Raw genomic sequence first — 20,127 nt, 5'->3', positions numbered from 1 at the left:
GACTGAGGGCTTGGTTGAGGAGATGGTGTAGTTGCAGGAGTACTGGAATGGTATGAATATCCTAAGTTGCTTGAAATTTCATTTGTCGGCCAAGTATTGTTTATGATGGAAGTATCTACTGACCAAGATAGTTCTTTTAATAATCCTTTTGATAGTATTTTATTGATTAGTGTTTCTGCTAAAATTTGTTGCATGTAGTCCATTTTTTTTTAATTAGCTGCGACATTAATCCCGATAGCTTCAAATTCATTCGGCGGCGGCGTATCAGTATTTTGTTCCAAAACTTGAGTACATGTTCTCATGAAGTCCACTTGACTTTCTTGAAATGATAGTTTCTTTTTTTTAATTACCAGCGGTTTCTCTATTACTGACTTTTTTTGTGACACGACGGTTTGCGGAAAGATATCTGAAACAAAAAAAAATGTATTTGACTTTAATTTGAAATAACTAGAGGTAGATTAGAAAATTTTTATTATATTCTTAAATAAACTTTTGTTTTCAGTTTCCAACATGCAAAGAAGACTGGAGAAGTATCGCATCCGGTTTTGAACCGATGGAATTTTCCTAACTGTGCAGGAGCCCTAGACGGAAAGCATATCCGAATAGTACCACCACCAAGAACAGGTGCTCTGTATTATAACTATAAAAAATTTTATAGCGTTATTCTGATGGCGTTAGTGAAAGCGAATTGCGAGTTTATTTATGTGGACGTTGGAAAGCAAGGCAGAATGTCATACAGTGCCGCTTTCGAATGGACTTCATTTTATAAAAAACTGCTTACAGGCAATTTAGGTTTTCCAGACAACAGTGAAACTAAAGAAAATCTAAACTTTGTTATTATTGGTGATTCGGCATTCCCTCTACAAAATAATTTATTAAAACCTTATCCAGATAAAGATTTAACCTATGAAAGAAAAATATTCAATTATAGATTGTCTAGAGCACGAAATGTGGTAGAAAATGCGTTTGGTTTACTTGCCGCCCGTTTTTGGATTTTCCACACCAGTTTGGCAATGGATCAAAAAAACATAATTAAAATAGTCCTAGCAGCTTGCACTTTACATAATTTTTTAATAAGAAGTAGTCCGTCTTATGCAACAGCTGCCGACAAAGAAAATCTTACTACACATATAACTGAAAAAGGAGAATTGCGGTTAAAAGATAACTGGTTTCCCTCTCAAAAAGGAAACATGGTAAAGTATCCATAGAAGCTAAGAATAATAGAGATAAATACTGCGAATATTTTAATAATAAAGGAAAACTTGATTGGCAAGATAAAATGATCGAAGCTGGTAAAGCATAGTAGATATTTTCTTTCTTGTTAGTTACAAAATAGATATTTAATTGATAATATGAAATAAATGCTGTGAACAATTATTCTCTATGTATTTTATTATTTCAAACAGATTTACTTACCTCCACTGAGTTATGTGTATTTTCGTCATCTTCAGTTATTTCTGAATGCTATGTTTCAATTTCACTTTCAGTGCTTTGTACCGGTACTTCTTGATCACTTGTGAAGAGCAGAAGATCAAAGAACTATAAACGGGGCTCGTAAATATTATCGCTTGCTGCCCCTGTCCTTTGTGAATTGAATACTTTTTTCAGTTCGTTTCGAAAGCATCCACGCAAATTTTGAATTTTTTTGTAAACAAAATCACGATCTGCCTTAGGATAGACTTTTTTCGAATATTCCACCAAATTTTCATAACCTCTGTTCTTTAAATTTTTGTTTGAGTATTCGTTAGATTTTGTTTTCCATAATGCCGGATGACTTTTATATATTTCGATAAATCCTGACAGAAATTACTTTCCCATAAACCGTGTATCAATATTTTCACTCATGTTTGTATTTTATTAAATTGCAAGAGACTAAGTCGTTAAGAAAACTATGTAATATTGAACAATTTTAAGCTGGCCTATAAAAGGAATTTATAAGGTGCAGCTATTATTTTAGCAACGTTGTCATGATATTTTTTAATATGGAAATCTTCGATTGTGGAAGATTCAAGAAGTTAAAATTAACAATACAATTACATGCCATTCCATTACACTTACAATCCTTAAAATCTTTAACTCTGAAATATTAAATCAGAAAGACAACAAAAATATATTCTGCAATTTAAATAATGTAAAACCATTATATGAAATGTGATAAATTCAAAAAAATAGTTAAAAATCAATACTATTGGCAACATGTTAAAACTCAGATCCAAGGAATGTTAACGCGCGTCGTTTGGCCACTCTCGCATTTTTGTGATTGGTTGATTTGTGAGCAAGCGGACATTTTGGACGAAGGTTTCCAATGGCCAGAGCTGGGGCGCGTTATCACATCGTTAGACGGTGAACAGCGGCGGCACTCTTTTTAAGCAAAAGTTGGTTTAGAGAGTGCGTGTTAAATAATTTGTTTTTTTTTTTATGGTTATCATGTTTGTTATTTTTCTTGTTTTTTGTTGATGTTAATGTTTTATTGTTGATGTTATATTAGTTGTTATCCTCGTTTTTTGCAAAAAAATTTTAAGATTTTTCATTTAGAGATTAAAATAAATAATTATTTAAAAGGAAAGCATTTGAATGGTCAGGCGCGAGAAGTAATCGCAAATGTCTATAGAGTTTGCGATGAAGAGGCTTCTATAAATTGTTTTAAATTACATTTAAAACAGAAATTAAGCCGAGCTTCCATGTACACTGGGGTTAGTGAAAGTTCGATAAAAAGAATTAGAAAAGAATATGAACAGCGTAATATAAATAATCCCAATAGGATGTTTCTATCTTCTGGTAACCACCGCATCCGCTCATTTGTTCTCACGAATTTTGAAGTAGACGTTGGTGTGATGAGGAGAATAGTACAAAAATTTTATGTAGAGCTAAAACAAGTCCTAACTTAAAAAAAAAATTAAAAATCAGCTAAATGCCGATGGTGCCCATTTTCCTTTCTCTACAGAAACACTTCGAAAAATTTTAAAGGCTAATGGATTTTTTTGGCGAAAATGTCAAAATAAAAGGAAAATATTAATGGAAAAACCACACATTTTGCATTGGAGGTACAAATATATCCATGCTATTTGGAAATATCGCCAAGAGAACCGCAATATTATTTATATGGATGAAACGTGGGTGGATAACGATCTGACCGTAGGAAAATGTTGGCAAAGTTCTGATATATTTGGAGTTCCGAGTAACATTAGTTCAACTGGTAAGTTGTTGAACATAACTTTAATAATGATGAAAAAATAACTTTGTGATGTTAAAATATGTTTATTTTATACATTTATTTACAGGGCATCTTATTGTTGTACATGCGGGATCAAACAATGGATTTTTGGAAAATGCTTCTTTAGTATTTAAAGCGGGACAAACCTCTGGTGATTATCATGGCCAAATGAACCAAACTAATTTTACCCAATGGCTTACAGAAAAGCTGCCACCTAATACACCTGCAAACAGCATAATCGTCTTAGATAATGCCCCATATCACTCGGTGCAAAAAGACAAGACCCCTACGAAATCTTCGCTTAAGCAGCATATGATTGATTGGTTATCTAAAAAAGGTAAATATCTTTAGTTACCTATTGCATACTGTAAAAAATACATATTATAATGATGTATTACATACGCATGCGCATTTCTAAATATTACTTCTAAGATATTTTAATTTTCGGTTGAAGTTTTACGTACAGAAATTAATTCAGACTTTATTTTCACTCGCTTTTCTGAAAAATTAGCAAAAATTGTTTAAGAGAAAAAGGAACGGTTATTTCTCAATTATTTAACTCATGCAGAGCAGTATAAAACTAGTTCGGCAGTCTCACTATCATAATTTTATTTAATTTTGTACAAAAATTGTTTTTTTTAGGAATAACTTATGATCCGTCGGCAAGAAAATATGAGCTTTATGATTTGGTACAAATGCATAAGCCTCCTAATGACCAAAAAAATTATGTCATTGATAATATAATACGGCAACATGGGCATACGCCGTTAAGGACACCACCATATATGTGTGAGCTTAACCCAATTGAACTGACTTGGGCTCAAGTTAAGCGCCATATACGATGTCGAAATACCTCTGGAGACCTGAGCCTCACCAAATTAAGGGAAGTATTGGATGATGCGAGAAATTCTGTCACCCGTTCGGATTGGGAAAAAATTTGCCAACACGTTATCCACATCGAGGAGAAATATTGGCAGACAGACTATATGATGGAGGAAATTGAACCATTAGTAATAACTTTAGACAATGCCAATGAATCAAGTGATAGCGACCTTGAAACTGATCATGATATTGATGGTAGTGACAGTGAAACTGAATGATAAAAACAGCATATTTTGTATATTAGATATATATATTTTTAGGGTCAAATTAAAGTTTATTTTCACTTAATTCTGCGTTAATACATTTTTTTAAATAAAAAAATTTAAATATTATAATTAGTAAAGTATCTTTCTTTTTGATCTAAAATTATTTTAAATTTGTCTCTATTTTTAAAAACTGTATCCCACAAATAACGAAACTGTAAGAAAATCATTACTTATATGAATTATTTAAAGGATAGGCTTGTAACTCGTAAATAGATTTCGGCTTTTTATACAGGGTATTTGGAAGGTCGATGCAAACTCTTGGAGAGATAATAGGGCAGCTCATTTAGAGTCTTTTAAACCAAAAATACCTTAGTACAAAGTCTTATTGTTTTCGAGATATTTAAGACTTGCGTATGAAATATTTGATCATAAATAATTAATTAAATAAAAACACTCGAAAACCATAAGACTTTTTACTAAGGTATTTTTGCGTTAAAAAACTCTAAATGACCTCGCATATTATATCCCCAGGACAATGCATCGACCTCGCAAACACCCTGTATATGATCAAAAATAACAATCGAAAATCTCAAATATCTCGAACACGGTAAGACTTTGCACTTAGGTTTATTTGGTTTAAAAGACTCTAAATGACCTGCTCACATCACATCTTTAAGACTTTGCATCGACCTTCCAAACACCTTGTATAAAATATACGCTTTGCTAAATTATGCATGTAATAATTTATTAACATCAATTTGTATGAAGAATCTATAAAACAAAAGTAATTTACATCTATTATTTTGTTCGTGTAAAAGCATATCGCACACCACTGAACACACGCGGAACGAGCGGAGATACCTCCCGTCTCACCTACGCCCCGCAGCTCATTATATATTTGTCAAGCTGTAAGTTTGTGGTTTTGAAATAAATTTATCTTTTGCAAAGTCTGCAGACAAGTGTGTGCAGGATCAAGATCTGCGCGGCGCTCGCACACTAACCTACGTATTTGTCTCGAGACTGACCGTTCCAGATAAAGTATGCAGAGAACTCTGCATGTGTGTGGCCGGCTCTTCGCTTTTAGTTATAGAATTCCCCCACAGTTCTCTTTGTATCGATTAATGTGATTGTTGTACGGCTTAAGTTCCGAGTGGTTTGGCCATTTGCAGATTCTTTTTAGTAGTGAGAGTTTTTTATAAACACTAAAGAAAGACCTTTTGTTTTAGTTTATTTGTTATTTCAGTTCTATCATATTGCAAAAGTAAAGTCTGCCCAACCAATCTGTAGCTAAGCGGTATCGGTGCGGGGAACGTGGTTGTAGACTAGACCCGCCTCATTTCATTCATGAAATGGCCAGTGACGTGCGAAATTTTATAAACCGATTACACAGATTTAAATGTATTAAATATTAAAAAATATGGTTTGGTTTTAATTTTAAAATAGGTATTTGTAGGTAAGATATTAATTTGGAAATTAAGGTCTTCTAAAATATTTTATTTGTAAATATGTAATAAAAAAATGACAGACAAGATTAGGGAAGTTTGAGATAAAAGTAAAGTAAAGAAAACACAAAATTTGTAATACACCTATTTAGTTTATTCACTTAAAATAAGAGTGCCGTACTCGATGCCTGGATATCGCGAGGGAAAGAGCACGGCAGATAATCCGAATTATGCTGTTTAAACATTGAATTTACTACATAATATGTATAATTTAAATTATTATTTAAATAAGTATAATCAATTTGTACCTGTTGAAGATATATTGCTACCCACTCCAGTAACAGTCTCAATCTGCCAGCATTTTTTAAACGTTAGGTCATTGTCTATCCAAGTTTCATCTAAATAGACAATATTGCGACCTTCGGCTCGGTGTTTTTTTATTTCTCTTAGGTATTTATACCTTAAAGATGTTATTTTTGGAAAATTTTCTTCTTGTGGCAATTTTTGCAACAGCTTTCTGCTAGTAGGCACAACTTTAAACCCATATAAATTCGATTTATTAGGTGTTTAACTATTTGAAAATGAAAGTTGTCGTCTTGTTCCACCTTCGTCATTCGCGATCTTTTTTTGCCGGGACTAGAAAGCATTTTGTTGGGGTCCGTCCGCATTCTTTCTTCATCTTCTTTGTGAATTTTTTTCACCATTGAAATGCTTACGCCAGTATATTGAGATACTCTTTCAAGTTTGGGCTTTACTGGTAGATTAACGAAGTTATTAGTAGCTTCTTCATTGCAAACCCTAAGAATTTGTACAAGAAGTATATAATCCTGATATTAGATTTTTTTTAGTCGTCGTTCCAATTCATATTACTTATATTTATAGACATTTTATATTCAAAATAACCAACATTAACTTTAAATCTTTTTTGTTTGTAAAGCAATCGAGCTTGGTTTTATTTCATTGAATATGATTTTTATTTATTACAACATTAGGTACATAATTTTTGAAATTTAGTGTCGCATAAATTATGATTTTATTTTAATGTTTTTTTTTCATAACTGTGCTTAGGCTTTATAATTCTCTTATTATCATTTTACTTACCTATAAACATTCGCAATCACTTCCCTTGCCTGGCTATGAATAAAGTTATTCATTTTAACGTAAATAACACAAAAACTGTTAAAAATTATGAACTTTAACAACAAAGAAACAAATAACACAAAACAACAACAAAACAGCAACAACAATAATAGCAAATAAACTAAACTATGCTACACTACTCAAAAGTCATAGGTCAGAAATTAAGTAGGTACCTAAAAATACAACAATAAAAACAGTTTAATAGCTCAAAAGTATTAACATACGCCGCCTCCACTGAATCCGCAAGAAATCGATATTATTCCGAAAATTACACAAAACCTGGTAGGATGTGATCCAATAAGATAGAGAAAGACAGAGAGCTGCATAAAAATAATAAATTAATGGCCGCGATGTCATCAACCAATCACCTGTCCCCAAACAGCGAGATGCTTCCGCGTAAGCACGACGTTGCCGGCTTTGTAAGTTTTATTAGGAATTTCGGATAAATGTTAGTCAATATTGGATTTTATAATATGCAAAACATTAGCAAATAGAACTAAAAAATATAGTTTAAACTGCATTGCATTATTTATTATCTTTTTTATGATTAAATAGCTTAATTTTACCATTATATTTACTTTTTATTCAATACTATTTCATTTTTGCAGTAAGACGTGACAACGCTTCAAAATTTCGCCCGCATTCTTTTCATAGACACAGATCCGATGGTCAAACTGTAAGTATATTATTTTACTCTGTAGCCTATAGATTTTTTTCGTCATAATTACAGTTATCCAACTGCATTTGCTGTCATAATTTCATAGACATAACAATCTTTATTTAATATGTGGATTTAGTAAAGCTAAATGTTAAACGATGATTCTTTGCTATATTTAAAAATACCTATGTTTTCCACATTATTTTAACTTACATAAAGAGATTGGTAAATTAATAAAGATAACCACAGCAAAAATCAGAAACTATATAGGGTGGTTTAGATAGTAAGCCGGCCCCCACTAATAGTCGGCCACTTAAGTGGTTTTTTAATAATAACTTAAGTTTGCCGATAGATAAAAACAGAACTCTTCTTTACCAAACAATTTCTATCCTTCTTTGACCTTAAAAAGTCAAAACGCTGCCTCTTGTATCAAGTTTTAGAATTAGGGTGAACTGCCCAGTTCTCGGCCACCTAACTGAATTTTTGACTTTGACTGAGAAATAAAATTAGAAAAAGGACAAAATTTATTTTTTTTGTTTTTTTATGTGAAACCTTATAGTGTTCTTAATTGTTTCCTTTGGTCTAAAAAGGATAAAATATTCCCAGTTTTTATAAATAAATTAAAATTTAAAAAATGTGCATTCTGCCAGATCTCGGCCAGGTGGAATTTTTCTCGGCCTCAAAATGCCGGTTCTCGGCCGGGGTGGCCGAAAAATACTGACTTTCGACCGATCTAAATAAATAAAGTCCAGAAGCAATTAAAAAAGATTGTTTTAATTTTATTATAAGTCGTACAAGTAAAAATGTAATATGTTTTTATTCTTGTATTGAAAAATAAAAAAACGCAACTAAAGAAGCAAATAACAGGGTATATATTTAATACCAACTTAGTACAAACATACTTAGTAGGTACCTACCTAGTTTTGTAGGAACTTCAAATCTCTATAGTTAACAAAAATATAAAAAATTGCTTATAACTAATAGTAAATAGTAAAACTAATACCTTACCTACTATAATGTAGGTTCCTAATATTAGGTACATACACAAACAAATAACAGACAGATACTTTGAACAAAAACTTAAGTCCTTTTAAACTCTATAGACAAACAAAAAAAGAAACAAAACTCTAACAAAAATAAAAAAAACATTGCTTCTTTTAAAACTTTTCTTAAAACTATTGATACCTAAATTATAAGTACCTACTATAATAACTAGGTAAGTAACGGCAAGGAACATATACATAGGTAGGTAGGTATTTTACTGGCAAGAAATACATATAAAATCTTTGCTTGCAGCTTCTGAATATGATAAATGGGACAATTCAGTGCACGCTAAATGGTACCACTTAGGACAGATATCACAGCCTACATTTTTCAAATTGTCATCTTCTGTATCACTTATAAGTTCGTCCTCGCAAAGAGAACACATAAGTTTAATTTTTTTACTTTTTTTGTTATTTTTCGAGACACTCATATTTTTAGCTATCAGTGTCTTTTTCTCCTGTCTTTCTTCTTTTTTCTTCTTCTGGACATCCAGTTTATTCTGTTTTTCTTTTTCTTGTTTTTGAATATGTTCCCTCCAAGCTTTGGAGGAAATTGCACTTGGCAGTTTATCTCGTTTTTTACTTTCGTTATTTTTTTTAATAGGTTCGGGAAACTTCAGATGTTGAGAAAATGGACTTAAAACTTCAACGTCGTTCATAGATTTTTGGGGGGTTTTTTCGCCAATCTGGATTTTATCTAGTTCATTTTCGATACTTTTTAATGGTCTTTCTTCTCTTGTTATTGCATCTGCTCCTTTAACTTCACATGCTGTTTGGTTGTTAATATTTTCTTTACTACTATTTATGTCATATCCAAGTTCTTCAGGAATATTATTTTTAGATTCTTTAAATAATAATGGTTGCTTGAACTCTTCAGTTTGATTGATGGTATGGCCTTCTTCAATGATAGTTAAGGCATCATTGTCTGCAAGATTTCTTTGGTTTTCTGGTTCACTTTTATTGTCATCTAAACTTTTAGTCTCTTCAATTGGATTAGTAGAGTCGTGACTTTCTTCAATGGTAGCAAGGGTTTCATTTTCTGGTGGATTCTGATCATCTTCTTCACATTTTTTGTCATCATTTTTAATTTTTTTACCGAATTCTTCAATTGGACTGGTAAATTCATGAGTTTCTTTGGTGATAGCAGATGTATAATTTCCTTGTGTATCTTTTTTATTATCATGTTCGGGTTTTTTTTCAATTGCTTCATCTTTGTTATCATTGTCATTTGGTCCTTTCTGTTTGTAATTGTCTTGATAAATATTTATAGAATCATTATAGTTGTGTCTATGCTCTGGTTCTTTGGCTCCAAATATGTCAGTGACAGATATATCCAACGGCAAATCTGTCAATGTTAAATTTAAATCCTCAAAGGGAATTATACTCAAAGAATCCATTGGGACAATACTACCAATAGGTAGTGACTCTGACAATGAATTATCTTTATGTATTGTTATTTCCATGTCATTAACAGTTATGTCACTTATAATATTTATCGTTTCATGCTCAGTCTTTACCTTTATTTCATCTATGGTTTGGTAAATGATTTTTGCGTCAACACCTTTGGCAGCTAAGTTTGTTTCGATAAGATTTATCACTTTTTTGGCATTATCAATTTCTTCTTGTTTAATGTCATATTCTTTTTGGACTGGGCGTTTGTTTTTTTCTAAAACATTTTGGACACACTTTGTGTAATCCACATTGTCCGGATTTAATGGAAAGAGTCCACATTTACGAAATCCATTTTTAATGCAAGGCACCATATCTACCTTATCTAAACTTTGCTGAAATATTTTACAAAAATTCACTTTTGTAATTGAACTGGTTACATCATCCTGTGTACTTTGCCATTTCCTGACGGTTTTTTTCCATTGGTGTTTCAATGGCCTAAACACGCTTACATCTGCGGGCTGGAGTACATGGGTGGTGTTGGGTGGTAGTGAGTAAAGAATAATTCCATTTTTTTCACAGAATTCGCTTAAAAATATATTTAAATGTGAGCGATGTCCGTCTATAAATAATATGATTGGCTTTTTAATATTGCCATTCTCAAGCCATTTATTGAAATCATTGCAAACATATTCATAGAATACGTCGCTCTTCATCCACCCACTGTCGGATTTACCAAGAACCCAATTATCAGGCATATTCATAATAACTGATTTCGGGGGCCTTACATACGGAAATACAACTAGTGGGGGGCAAATATCTCCATGTGCATTAAATGTAATAAGAACTGTCAGTGTTTCCTTTTCATTGCCTTTTTTAACTGAATATACGTTCTTAAGACCCCGAGGAGCAAGAACTTTTCCTGTTTTAGGATCTAATGAAAATCCTGATTCATCTCCGTTGAAAATACGGGTAGGATCCTCCATAACCTCTTGAAGATTATTCTCTTCCAAAAAATTACTCAATTCCCTAAACCATGACCTAATATACTCTTCGGTGACTACTGCCCGTGCTTTATTAATGCTTTCAGACTCACGCAATTTTAGTTCTGGATGTCTCGAGAGAAATCGCAAGTACCATTTCTCTCCAACCCTATTATTTTTAAAAGAATCGATTTTTCCATTACTAATGGCAACTTTAGTAACGGTCTCCATCAACTCATGTTTTTTTATTGGAAATCCGGACTTAGCAAGCGCTATAGCCCACTCTTTTATGCGTTTCTCACCTTCAATTGTCATAATTGGTTCTGGCCCAGTTTTTTTCAATTCATCTGGTTTTCTTCCAGCCACTCTATCTTGGATAGTGCTCCTGGGAACGCCAAATTCTTTTGAAGCTGCTCTAACGCTCAAGGTTCCTTCCCTCACATGTTTAAGGGCTACATTGAGATTTTCTTCATTGTAGGTGAACATCTTACGGGGTTTTGAAACGTTTAACTTTACGCCTTTCTTGGTAGCCATCTAAATAAAAATAAAAAACACAGAATGTAAATAGGTATAGGCTAGCAAACGGATCTGAAACACCAAAAGAAATGTTTGTTTTTATTTTTTAATTTTTTTTTTTTTTTTAATATTGTTTGTGAAATTTAATTTAAATGCGTATATAATTATATTATAAATGTATTTAAATTAAATTTTAAAATAATAATTTGAAGATAAAATTTAAAAAAATAAAAACAAACATTGCGTCCGGTGTTTCAGATCCGTTTGCCAGACCTACAAGTAGGTACATCTGTTTTTTTTTTTTAATATTTAAGATCTTAATTTTTTTTAAATTAATAAAGTAAAAAAACAATATGTTCATTGCAAGAAACTAATTTTTTGCATGCATTTTAATGGCAAAATATAAAAATGGCCGAAAAATAGGCGGATTCACCAGTTCTCGGCCCCCTTTCAAAATATTTATATCTCCCTTGATTTTCGTAAAAACCCGGCCGAGATCTGGCTTGATCTACTAACCAACTGAATATTATTAAAAAGAGAAACCCACTCTAGTCCCTAACTATCAGTAAGTTAAAAAAAGATAAAGAAAAATATTTATATTAGACCGCTTCTCGGCCACCCTGGCCGAGAAATGGCAGAAAAGGTTTTTTTGACCTGTTTTCCGGCCACGTATTTTTCTTTTTAAATATTAAGTTTTCTTGTATATTTTAATCTAATTATTAAAGATTAACCCCTTAGTAACTAAAAAGTCACAAAACTTACCTCAAAACTCGATGTTTTCAGAAATTATATTCTATTTACTTTCGAGCTGCACACTACACTAAACGTAAGAAAACGGCAAATGCAACGCACTCCTGGAGGTACATGTTTTGACTGAATTTTTCTTAAGCCTGCTTTGGCCTATAAGGATGTTGGTGCGTGAATATGGTGCGCGAAGAACTACATTAGTCAGGGGCGATATGTTCATATAAATAAATTGTAGAATGCTCTATTTATTAACTATTTTGTGAAAAAGTGGCCGAGAACTAGGGGTGGCCGGCTAACTGGGCAGTTCACCCTATAACTCCCGCCAAAAATTCCCGTGTTTACGAGTTCAGCTCCCTTAACGGTTATTGAAACTAGTGAAAGTTGTAAGGTCAGAGTTTAAAAATTGTATTTTATTTATTTGTGAGTGTTTAGAAGCTGTTTTAATACTATAAAGGTAAGTGCAAACTTTAAAACATCTTATTTTTTATGCAAAAAGCACATTTTATATTTTTTTGAGGTTATTTTAAGGTGGACGGGTATTGGAATAATAACTGGACCATATTGCTAATAGTCGGCCCCGGCCGTGGCGGCCGACGACTAGCGCTAAACCCTCGTTTTATTTTTCTCTTTTTTGTTTTTATGGAAATTAGTATACATTTTTCTTTGTTGGCTATAAGGCTAAAAGGATAATAAAAATAAACATACCATAGGCTGTTGATTCCTTTCTTCTATATACTTGAGCTGCCCGTCACTCCCGCTACCGGCCGGTATTTTCGATAATCGGCAAGGTTTTACGGGATTAGTTACTTAATTTGAGTACTAGTGAAGTATACATTGAAATGCCTCGAATACATGAAAATGGAAAGTTGAAAGTGCTTGTCCACTCCTCTCACGTCTGGTTCCTCGTTCATTTTTAGGAGGGGAATGAGGAATTTTCGTGTTAGCGAGCAGACATATTTTTAGATATAGGGGTCATTTAAAATTTACTTAGAGAAGTGAGATTAATATAAGTATTTAAATAATTACTGCAAGTAATGCTTAGCCATTATTGAACATACCGCCCGCTTAAAATGTGAATTTTACAATCAATATAAAAACCCCAAAACAAAAAAAAATTAAATTTATCACTTATTCCGAAATAAGAACATTAATTAAAATATCATAAAAATAATAATAAAAATTTAATAAGAGTGAAATGTAGCGTTTTATTTTTCTATTTCTTATGTTCACTAACGCTCCATTGATATTTTATTAATTTCAATAATTATATTAATAATTTCAGTCAACTTCTTTTATCGATATTTCTTTAAATTCACACTGTCAATGACACATTACTACTTTAACGCATCACTCTCCTAATTTTATTATTCATGCTTTCTGTTGACGGTTCGTCACTCTTCTGGTTGGTCTTGATTGATGTTTTCTCTGATTGGATTGACATTGACAGCTCAGGCGAGAGGTGGGGTCGTAACTTATTTAGTCGGTACTGCATCCATTTTTCGAGGACTTGTTCCCGTGTCGCAGGTAGAAGCGCACGTAAAAGGCCAGTTTTTTTATTTCCGAAGTTTGTGAAGCAGGAAGTGGCCAATATGGTTTATAATTTATAGTCCTTAATATTGTTCCTTTAGGGAACTGTTTATTTCATAATTCTGGTGCAGGATGCCCGAGATTTTGATGCATAGATAATGAAACTTAGCAAGGTGAGTGTGTCACATTTTGAACGCCATTAATTTTTATCGACAGTGAATACAATGGCAACCGTTGTTTTAGGGTTTTACTTTTCCGTTTCTGCTCTTTATTCTTCTTCAATTGTTGATGGCTGCAGGCTTTTGATTTCTCCGGGAAATTGCTGAAAGCGGTGGAGTTGGAGCCAGAACTAGAGCTAGTATTAGATATTCCCAGTCCGGATAGCTAAGCTACAAATGGCATACATTCACAGCCTCTGTTTTAAAGGCTAACCGTTCATTTCTTGGAGGAATACACAGGCCAGTTTATTCCATTTATTTAAATATTATTAACCATAGATTTGTCTCACTTATTTAAATTTTTATTAATATACTTTTAATTTCAATTTATTGCTATAAATATTTAATCAATATCATAATTTAATACGTCAATTTCCTATCTATAATTTTAGTTATTTTTTGTTCAGTATTTTTCAGTACCTTTTTTGGTGGTTAAGTAGAGATAACTCGGTTAAGGCTGATATGCCTTAGGTAAAAAGGTTCATGAACTTTCCCCTGCGTAATACAAATATATACTAAAAACTTTAATAATTGCAATTTATTTTTCAAGTGCTGAAATCTACCTAATAGTGAAATCATAATTTAAATGTTACTTTTGACAAACTTATTTTATTTAATCATATCAACATTATTCATATTTTAATTCATAATAAATCATTAACATTTAGCAGATTAGAACATGAGGTGTGTACATATCTTTGATGTAAATATACACACAACCGCAATGTCTAGGGATATTTTGAATAAATTTGTATATATATTTTTTAATATGATCTTTTTTTTTTAATTTATTTGCAAGTTTAAGAGTAGTTTATAAGGTAATAAAAAAACCCAAAAAATTTTAAATAATTTATATTTTTTCTAAAAAAATGCAAAAAAATTAAAGTTGTTGAGAAACTAGGTTTTACAAAAATTTAATTCTTAAATTTAAATTAACAAAAAATAAACAAAAACAATATTCAATAACTTGTATGACCTCCACGACTGTTCACAACTGCTTGACATCGTCTGGGCATGCTTAGAATTAAATGATCAATATCATCTTGGGGTATCTCATTCCAGGCTTCTTGAAGTGTCAGAAACAAAGTTCTTCTATTGTCTCTTGGTCTTTCCATACGAAGAACTCTTCTTTGAAGCATATCCCACATGTGTTCAATGGGGTTTAGGTCCGGGGATTGAGGTGGCCATGGTAAGACATCGATATTATTCATTTCTAGAAACTCTCTAGCAACCCTTGAAGTGTGTGGTCTGGCATTGTCGTGCATGTAAACAAAGGTTTGACCAATTGCTGCTGCATACGGAATAACAACAGGTGCCAGTATCTGATCCACGTATAATCTGCCAGTTAAAAAGTTTTCTAATAAAATGAGGTCTGTTCTTCCTCCAATACTAATGCCTCCCCAAACCATGATGGTTCCGCCACGAAAAGAATGCACTTCCTGGACATTGCACAGGCGGTTTGCGTTTCCAGGCTCTCTCCACATGCGAACTCTTCTTGAGTCGGGGTAAAATCCAAACCGAGACTCATCAGTGAACAGCACATTTGCCCAACTTTCATTTTGCCACAACAAATGTTCTTCCGCCCACAAAAGTCGTACTCCTCGATTACCCCAGGACAACGGTTGCACCCTTAAAGGCCGACGACTACGTAGGTTGTTTTCATGCAAACGTCGGCGTACAGTATCGGCTGAAACCTCAACGTTATGCACTTGCTGTAGCATGATTTGCATTTCTGGTGCTGTTACAGTGGGGAGTCTTCGAGCATTTAAGTGTAAAAAGCGGTCCTGTAGAGGGGTTGTAATACGTAAGCGACCTCTATGCCTTTCCGCCACATCGCCTTCTTCTCGATACCGTGCATATAAGCGTGAAATTACGCTTTGAGTAGTGCCCATGTTCACTGCAACCTGTGCTTGCGTCATACCACCATCTAAAAGGCCCACCGCTCGTATCATTTCTTCTCTCGTTAAATGTCTGCGCTGCATGGTTAGCAAGAACTATACTGAGCTCTATGAACAAACTTTTTTCCAAAAAAACGCAAACACTTTTTTTTGGTAAAAGAATTCAAGACAATAAATAACGATATGTGTATTTGTTTATTTATTTGAGATAAATAAATTAAGTAGAAAAATGTACAGTGTGGTTTAAGCAGTCTAAAATAAGGATAAAGTCTAGATATTTTTATATTTATAGCAAGTAAATAAAATTTTAACAAATTAAAAAAAAATTAAGAAAATTCTAAATTATCCCTAGACATTGCGGTTGTGTGTAATTTGGTTGTATTGTTAAGATTTTTTTTTGCCTCTTTAAATCTACTTTATCCAGGGTCATTTAATTGTTAATTGAAACCTATATACCAAGTGTTTTTCTTAGTTTTCTTTTATTTATAAAAAAAAAACTAAGTGGCGCCCTCTTATTTAATAGTTATAATTAAGATTATATTCTTTAATAGCCAGTCATAAGTGAACCTTCGAACAATCCCAAGCCTCCAATAATTCTGAGCTACCGTCTGCAAACTCTTGGCAAAATAGTAACACTGTAAAGTTAACGCCACAGTAATACGAAAAATTAATTAACTGGTAGAGGACATAGTTTATTCACTGGGCGAATAAAAGTTCCCTTACTAGTTTTTAATGTGACAACTCTTGTGATGCCATCGCGACCGGGATATGCGTGAGTAACTCGACCCAAAGACCATTTATAGGGAGGTAAATCATCTTCTTTAATTAAGACTAAAGTGTTTGGTATTATATGTACTGTATTTTTTGTCCATTTACTGCGTTGCATTAGAGTATGTAAATATTTTGTGTGCCATCTGTCCCAAAAACTTTGATGAAGTTGTTGCAATAATTGCCAGCGTGAAAGACGACCAATATTGATAGCACCCAAGTCAGGTTCAGAAAAAGAATTCAAAGGGGCGAGTGTTAGGAAATGTCCTGGAGTTAAAACCTTAAAATTATTTGGGTCCGAGCTTTGAGGACAGAAGGGGCGAGAGTTAAGAACACCTTCTATTTGAATGAGGACGGTATTAAGTTCTTCAAATGTGAGTTTTTGCAAACCAATTACACGAACAAGGTGTGTTTTTACTGATTTGACACCTGCTTCCCACAAACCTCCAAAATTTGGAGCATAGTGGATTAAAATGCCATTCAATTGTTTCTTCTTGTGAGGCGAGATACATAAAAGAACTAATTTCTTTCCATGCACCGGTAAAGTTTCTTCCCTGATCGCTATAAACATGGTTCACCCTACCTCTCCGAGCAATAAAACGGCGCAAGGCCGCCAAAAATGCAGCACTTGACATGTCTGAAGCAAGCTCTATATACAGAGCCTTAGTTGCCATACATATAAAAATACAAACATATGCTTTTAAAATCTTAGTACCTCTTACACGGCTTGAGGTTATAGAGAAGGGTCCGGCGTAATCAACACCAACATGAGCAAAGGCCTTTACTGCTGTTAGACGACTAGGGGCTAAGTCACCCATGAGAGGTTGAACTGGCGTAGGGTTAGAGCGAAAACAATTATGACATTTAGAAATGATTTGACGAATGTTACGTTTAGGAGCTATAATCTAGTATTTTTGGGAGAGAATATATTGAAGAGTTTGTAAGCCAGGGTGTAACATAATTTTTGATGATTTTTATGAGTATATTCTATAATTAAATCCGTTAAACGATTATTGGAAGGTAAGAGAATTGGATTTTTTTATAAAAATCAATTTGGCTATATTTAATACGGCCGCCAACGCGTAAAATATCTCTTTTATCGAGAAATGGGGTGAGTTTGCGAAATACTTTTGTTAAAATTTTATTAGATTTAAGAGCGTGTATTTCAACTGAAAAATATTCTAAATATATATGTTGAACAAACTTTATGAGGAAGAGCAAGGATTCTTCCAATTCAAAAAATGAAAACATTTCATATTTGCGATTTGATGGTTGAGTTTTACAATTATCAATAAATCGAAAGAAGAAGTCTCAAATGCCGATAAGCATTGAATGCGACATTCTTCGGAGGGTTCGAAAAGGTCAAAATTGCTTGATGGCCAATTAGAATGAGGTTGAGTAAGCTATTAGTAAGTAAATCCAAGGGAAAAGGACCTCTGGAACCTGGGTCAGCCAGGTTATCCTCTGAAATAACATGATGCCATTTAGAGGGAAAAATTAATTCTTGGATAGGAGCAACTCTATTTGCGACAAAGGTTGTCCATTTTCGTGGCTCATTTTTTATCTAACACAAAACAATTGTTGAATCTGTCCAAGCAAAAATCTCATTAATTTTAGTTTTATTAGAGAAAACTCCTAAAACATAAGTTACCAATTTTGAGAGTAATACGGCCGCGCATAACTCTAAGCGGGAAATAGAAATCCTTCTTAAAGGGCATACCTTTGATTTTGAAATCAAAAAATTGGTTTTTATTGAGCCACTGCATACTCCTGCACAATATGCGTCCTGACTAGAATCGCAAAATCCGTGCAATTGAGATGAGACTAAATCATTTTCAATGATTCGCCTAGGAATTTTTAATTGAGATAAATTATTAAGTTGCATTCTTATTTTAGTCCAGGTATCAATAATATTTTTTGGAGGCTGGAAATCTCAATCACACCCGCTACTCCAAAGCCTTTGAATTAAAATCTTTAGAGAGATTGTCACTGGAGACAAAAAACCCAGAGGATCAAATATTCTAGCAAGTTCTGATAGTAAGTGTCTCTTAGTGCAAGCTATATCTCTTTGAGCAATTTTGAATGTAAAACAATCAAAGTTGAAATTCCATGAAAGTCCCAAAATGTTTAAAGTAGAGTCATCGCTTGAGTTAAATGAAAGAGGATCGAATAGCCTGGAACAGGAAGGTAAGTGCGAGAGAAGATCGGGATGGTTACTGGCCCATTTTCGTAATTCAAAACCAGAAGATCTAAGAATTAATATGAGATCGTTTTGCAACTTTAATGCATCTTTCAAAGAGTTTTCTCCTGAGAGAATGTCGTCAACATAAATATCATTTTTCAATACTTCTCCTACCTCCAAAATGGTTTTGATGGCTAAATAGGGACTACAACTAACGCCAAAAGTAACAGTTTTCAATTCAAAGTCCTGGATTGGATCATTGGGGGAGAATCGATGCAGTATTCGTTGATAGGGAGTGTGCTTAGGGTTTACTAACATTTGTCTATACATCTGCTTTATATCCGCAGTAAAGACAATAGAAGGGAATCTAAAATTTAAGAGAATAGTAACAATATTTTGTTGAAGCTTGGAGCCTGCATAAAGACATTTATTTAAACTTTGCCCATTTAAATCAGGTGCGCTAGCATCAAAAACAACTCTTAACTTGCTAGTAGAGCTATCTGGTTTGAGAACACAATGATGAGGTATATAGTAAGACTGTAAGCATCCAATATTTTTCGAAATATCAATGGGATACATATGTCCCAAATCAAGATATTCTTTTAAACATTCATTATACTTATTGTAAAGAGAGTTATTTTTTAAGAGCTTTCTTTCAAGAGATAAAAACCTTCGCAGAGCTATATCTCGGGATCCATCAAAGGAGGGTTCCGCCACCTTGAACGGTAGTTCAACAACATATCTGCCATCATTATTTAATTATTGCCGTTATTTAGAATTACTGAAAGTGGTCTTTTCATAATGCTCCTCAACCAAAACATCATTTGAAGATAACTGAGAGCTTGCAGGAACCTCTTCAATTTCCCAAAATTGTTTTATAGTGTCTTCGAGATTATTGACAGAGGTTAAATAAGTATTACTAGAAGGAGAGATATTTTGAGAGGGGGAGGTAGAACTTTACCCATAACAATCCATCCAAAAGAGGTATCTAGTGCTACAGGTTTATCGAGTGACATAGAGAGAGAAGTTCCGCTTAATAAATATCCAAAAATATCAGCACCTAAGAGCATGTCTATGGGTCGAGATTCATAAAATTTTGAGTCAGCGAGAGATAAATGAGAAAAATTGTTATAATAATATTGAGGGAGAGAGACAGTAGGATGATTATTACATATTTTGGGCAAAATAACAAAATCGAGTGTATAAGAGGGGTTGAGTTTTCATACTGGCTTAAAATTACATGAAACGTCACCTGTAGCCCGTGAGTGAGTTTGACCAATACCGTTTATATCCAGAGAAAGAGAATACCTTAAT

At 33.2% G+C, this 20,127-nt stretch overlaps 1 protein-coding gene across 1 annotated transcript; it reads left to right on the top strand.

Moving 5' to 3' along the window:
• The first annotated feature begins 2,021 nt into the window (after positions 1-2,021).
• LOC126734134 (uncharacterized) lies at positions 2,022-6,725 on the top strand. Its single transcript, XM_050437667.1, has 3 exons — positions 2,022-3,196; positions 3,282-3,551; positions 3,857-6,725. The coding sequence occupies exons 1-3, from the start codon at positions 3,016-3,018 to the stop codon at positions 4,312-4,314; spliced, it is 909 nt and encodes a 302-aa protein (XP_050293624.1). The 5' UTR covers positions 2,022-3,015; the 3' UTR covers positions 4,315-6,725.
• The last annotated feature ends 13,402 nt before the right edge of the window (positions 6,726-20,127 follow it).

This window comes from Anthonomus grandis, chromosome 3, assembly GCF_022605725.1.
Source record: "Anthonomus grandis grandis chromosome 3, icAntGran1.3, whole genome shotgun sequence".
NCBI lineage: Eukaryota > Metazoa > Arthropoda > Insecta > Coleoptera > Curculionidae > Anthonomus > Anthonomus grandis.
This window is presented reverse-complemented; position numbering and strand designations above follow the sequence as displayed.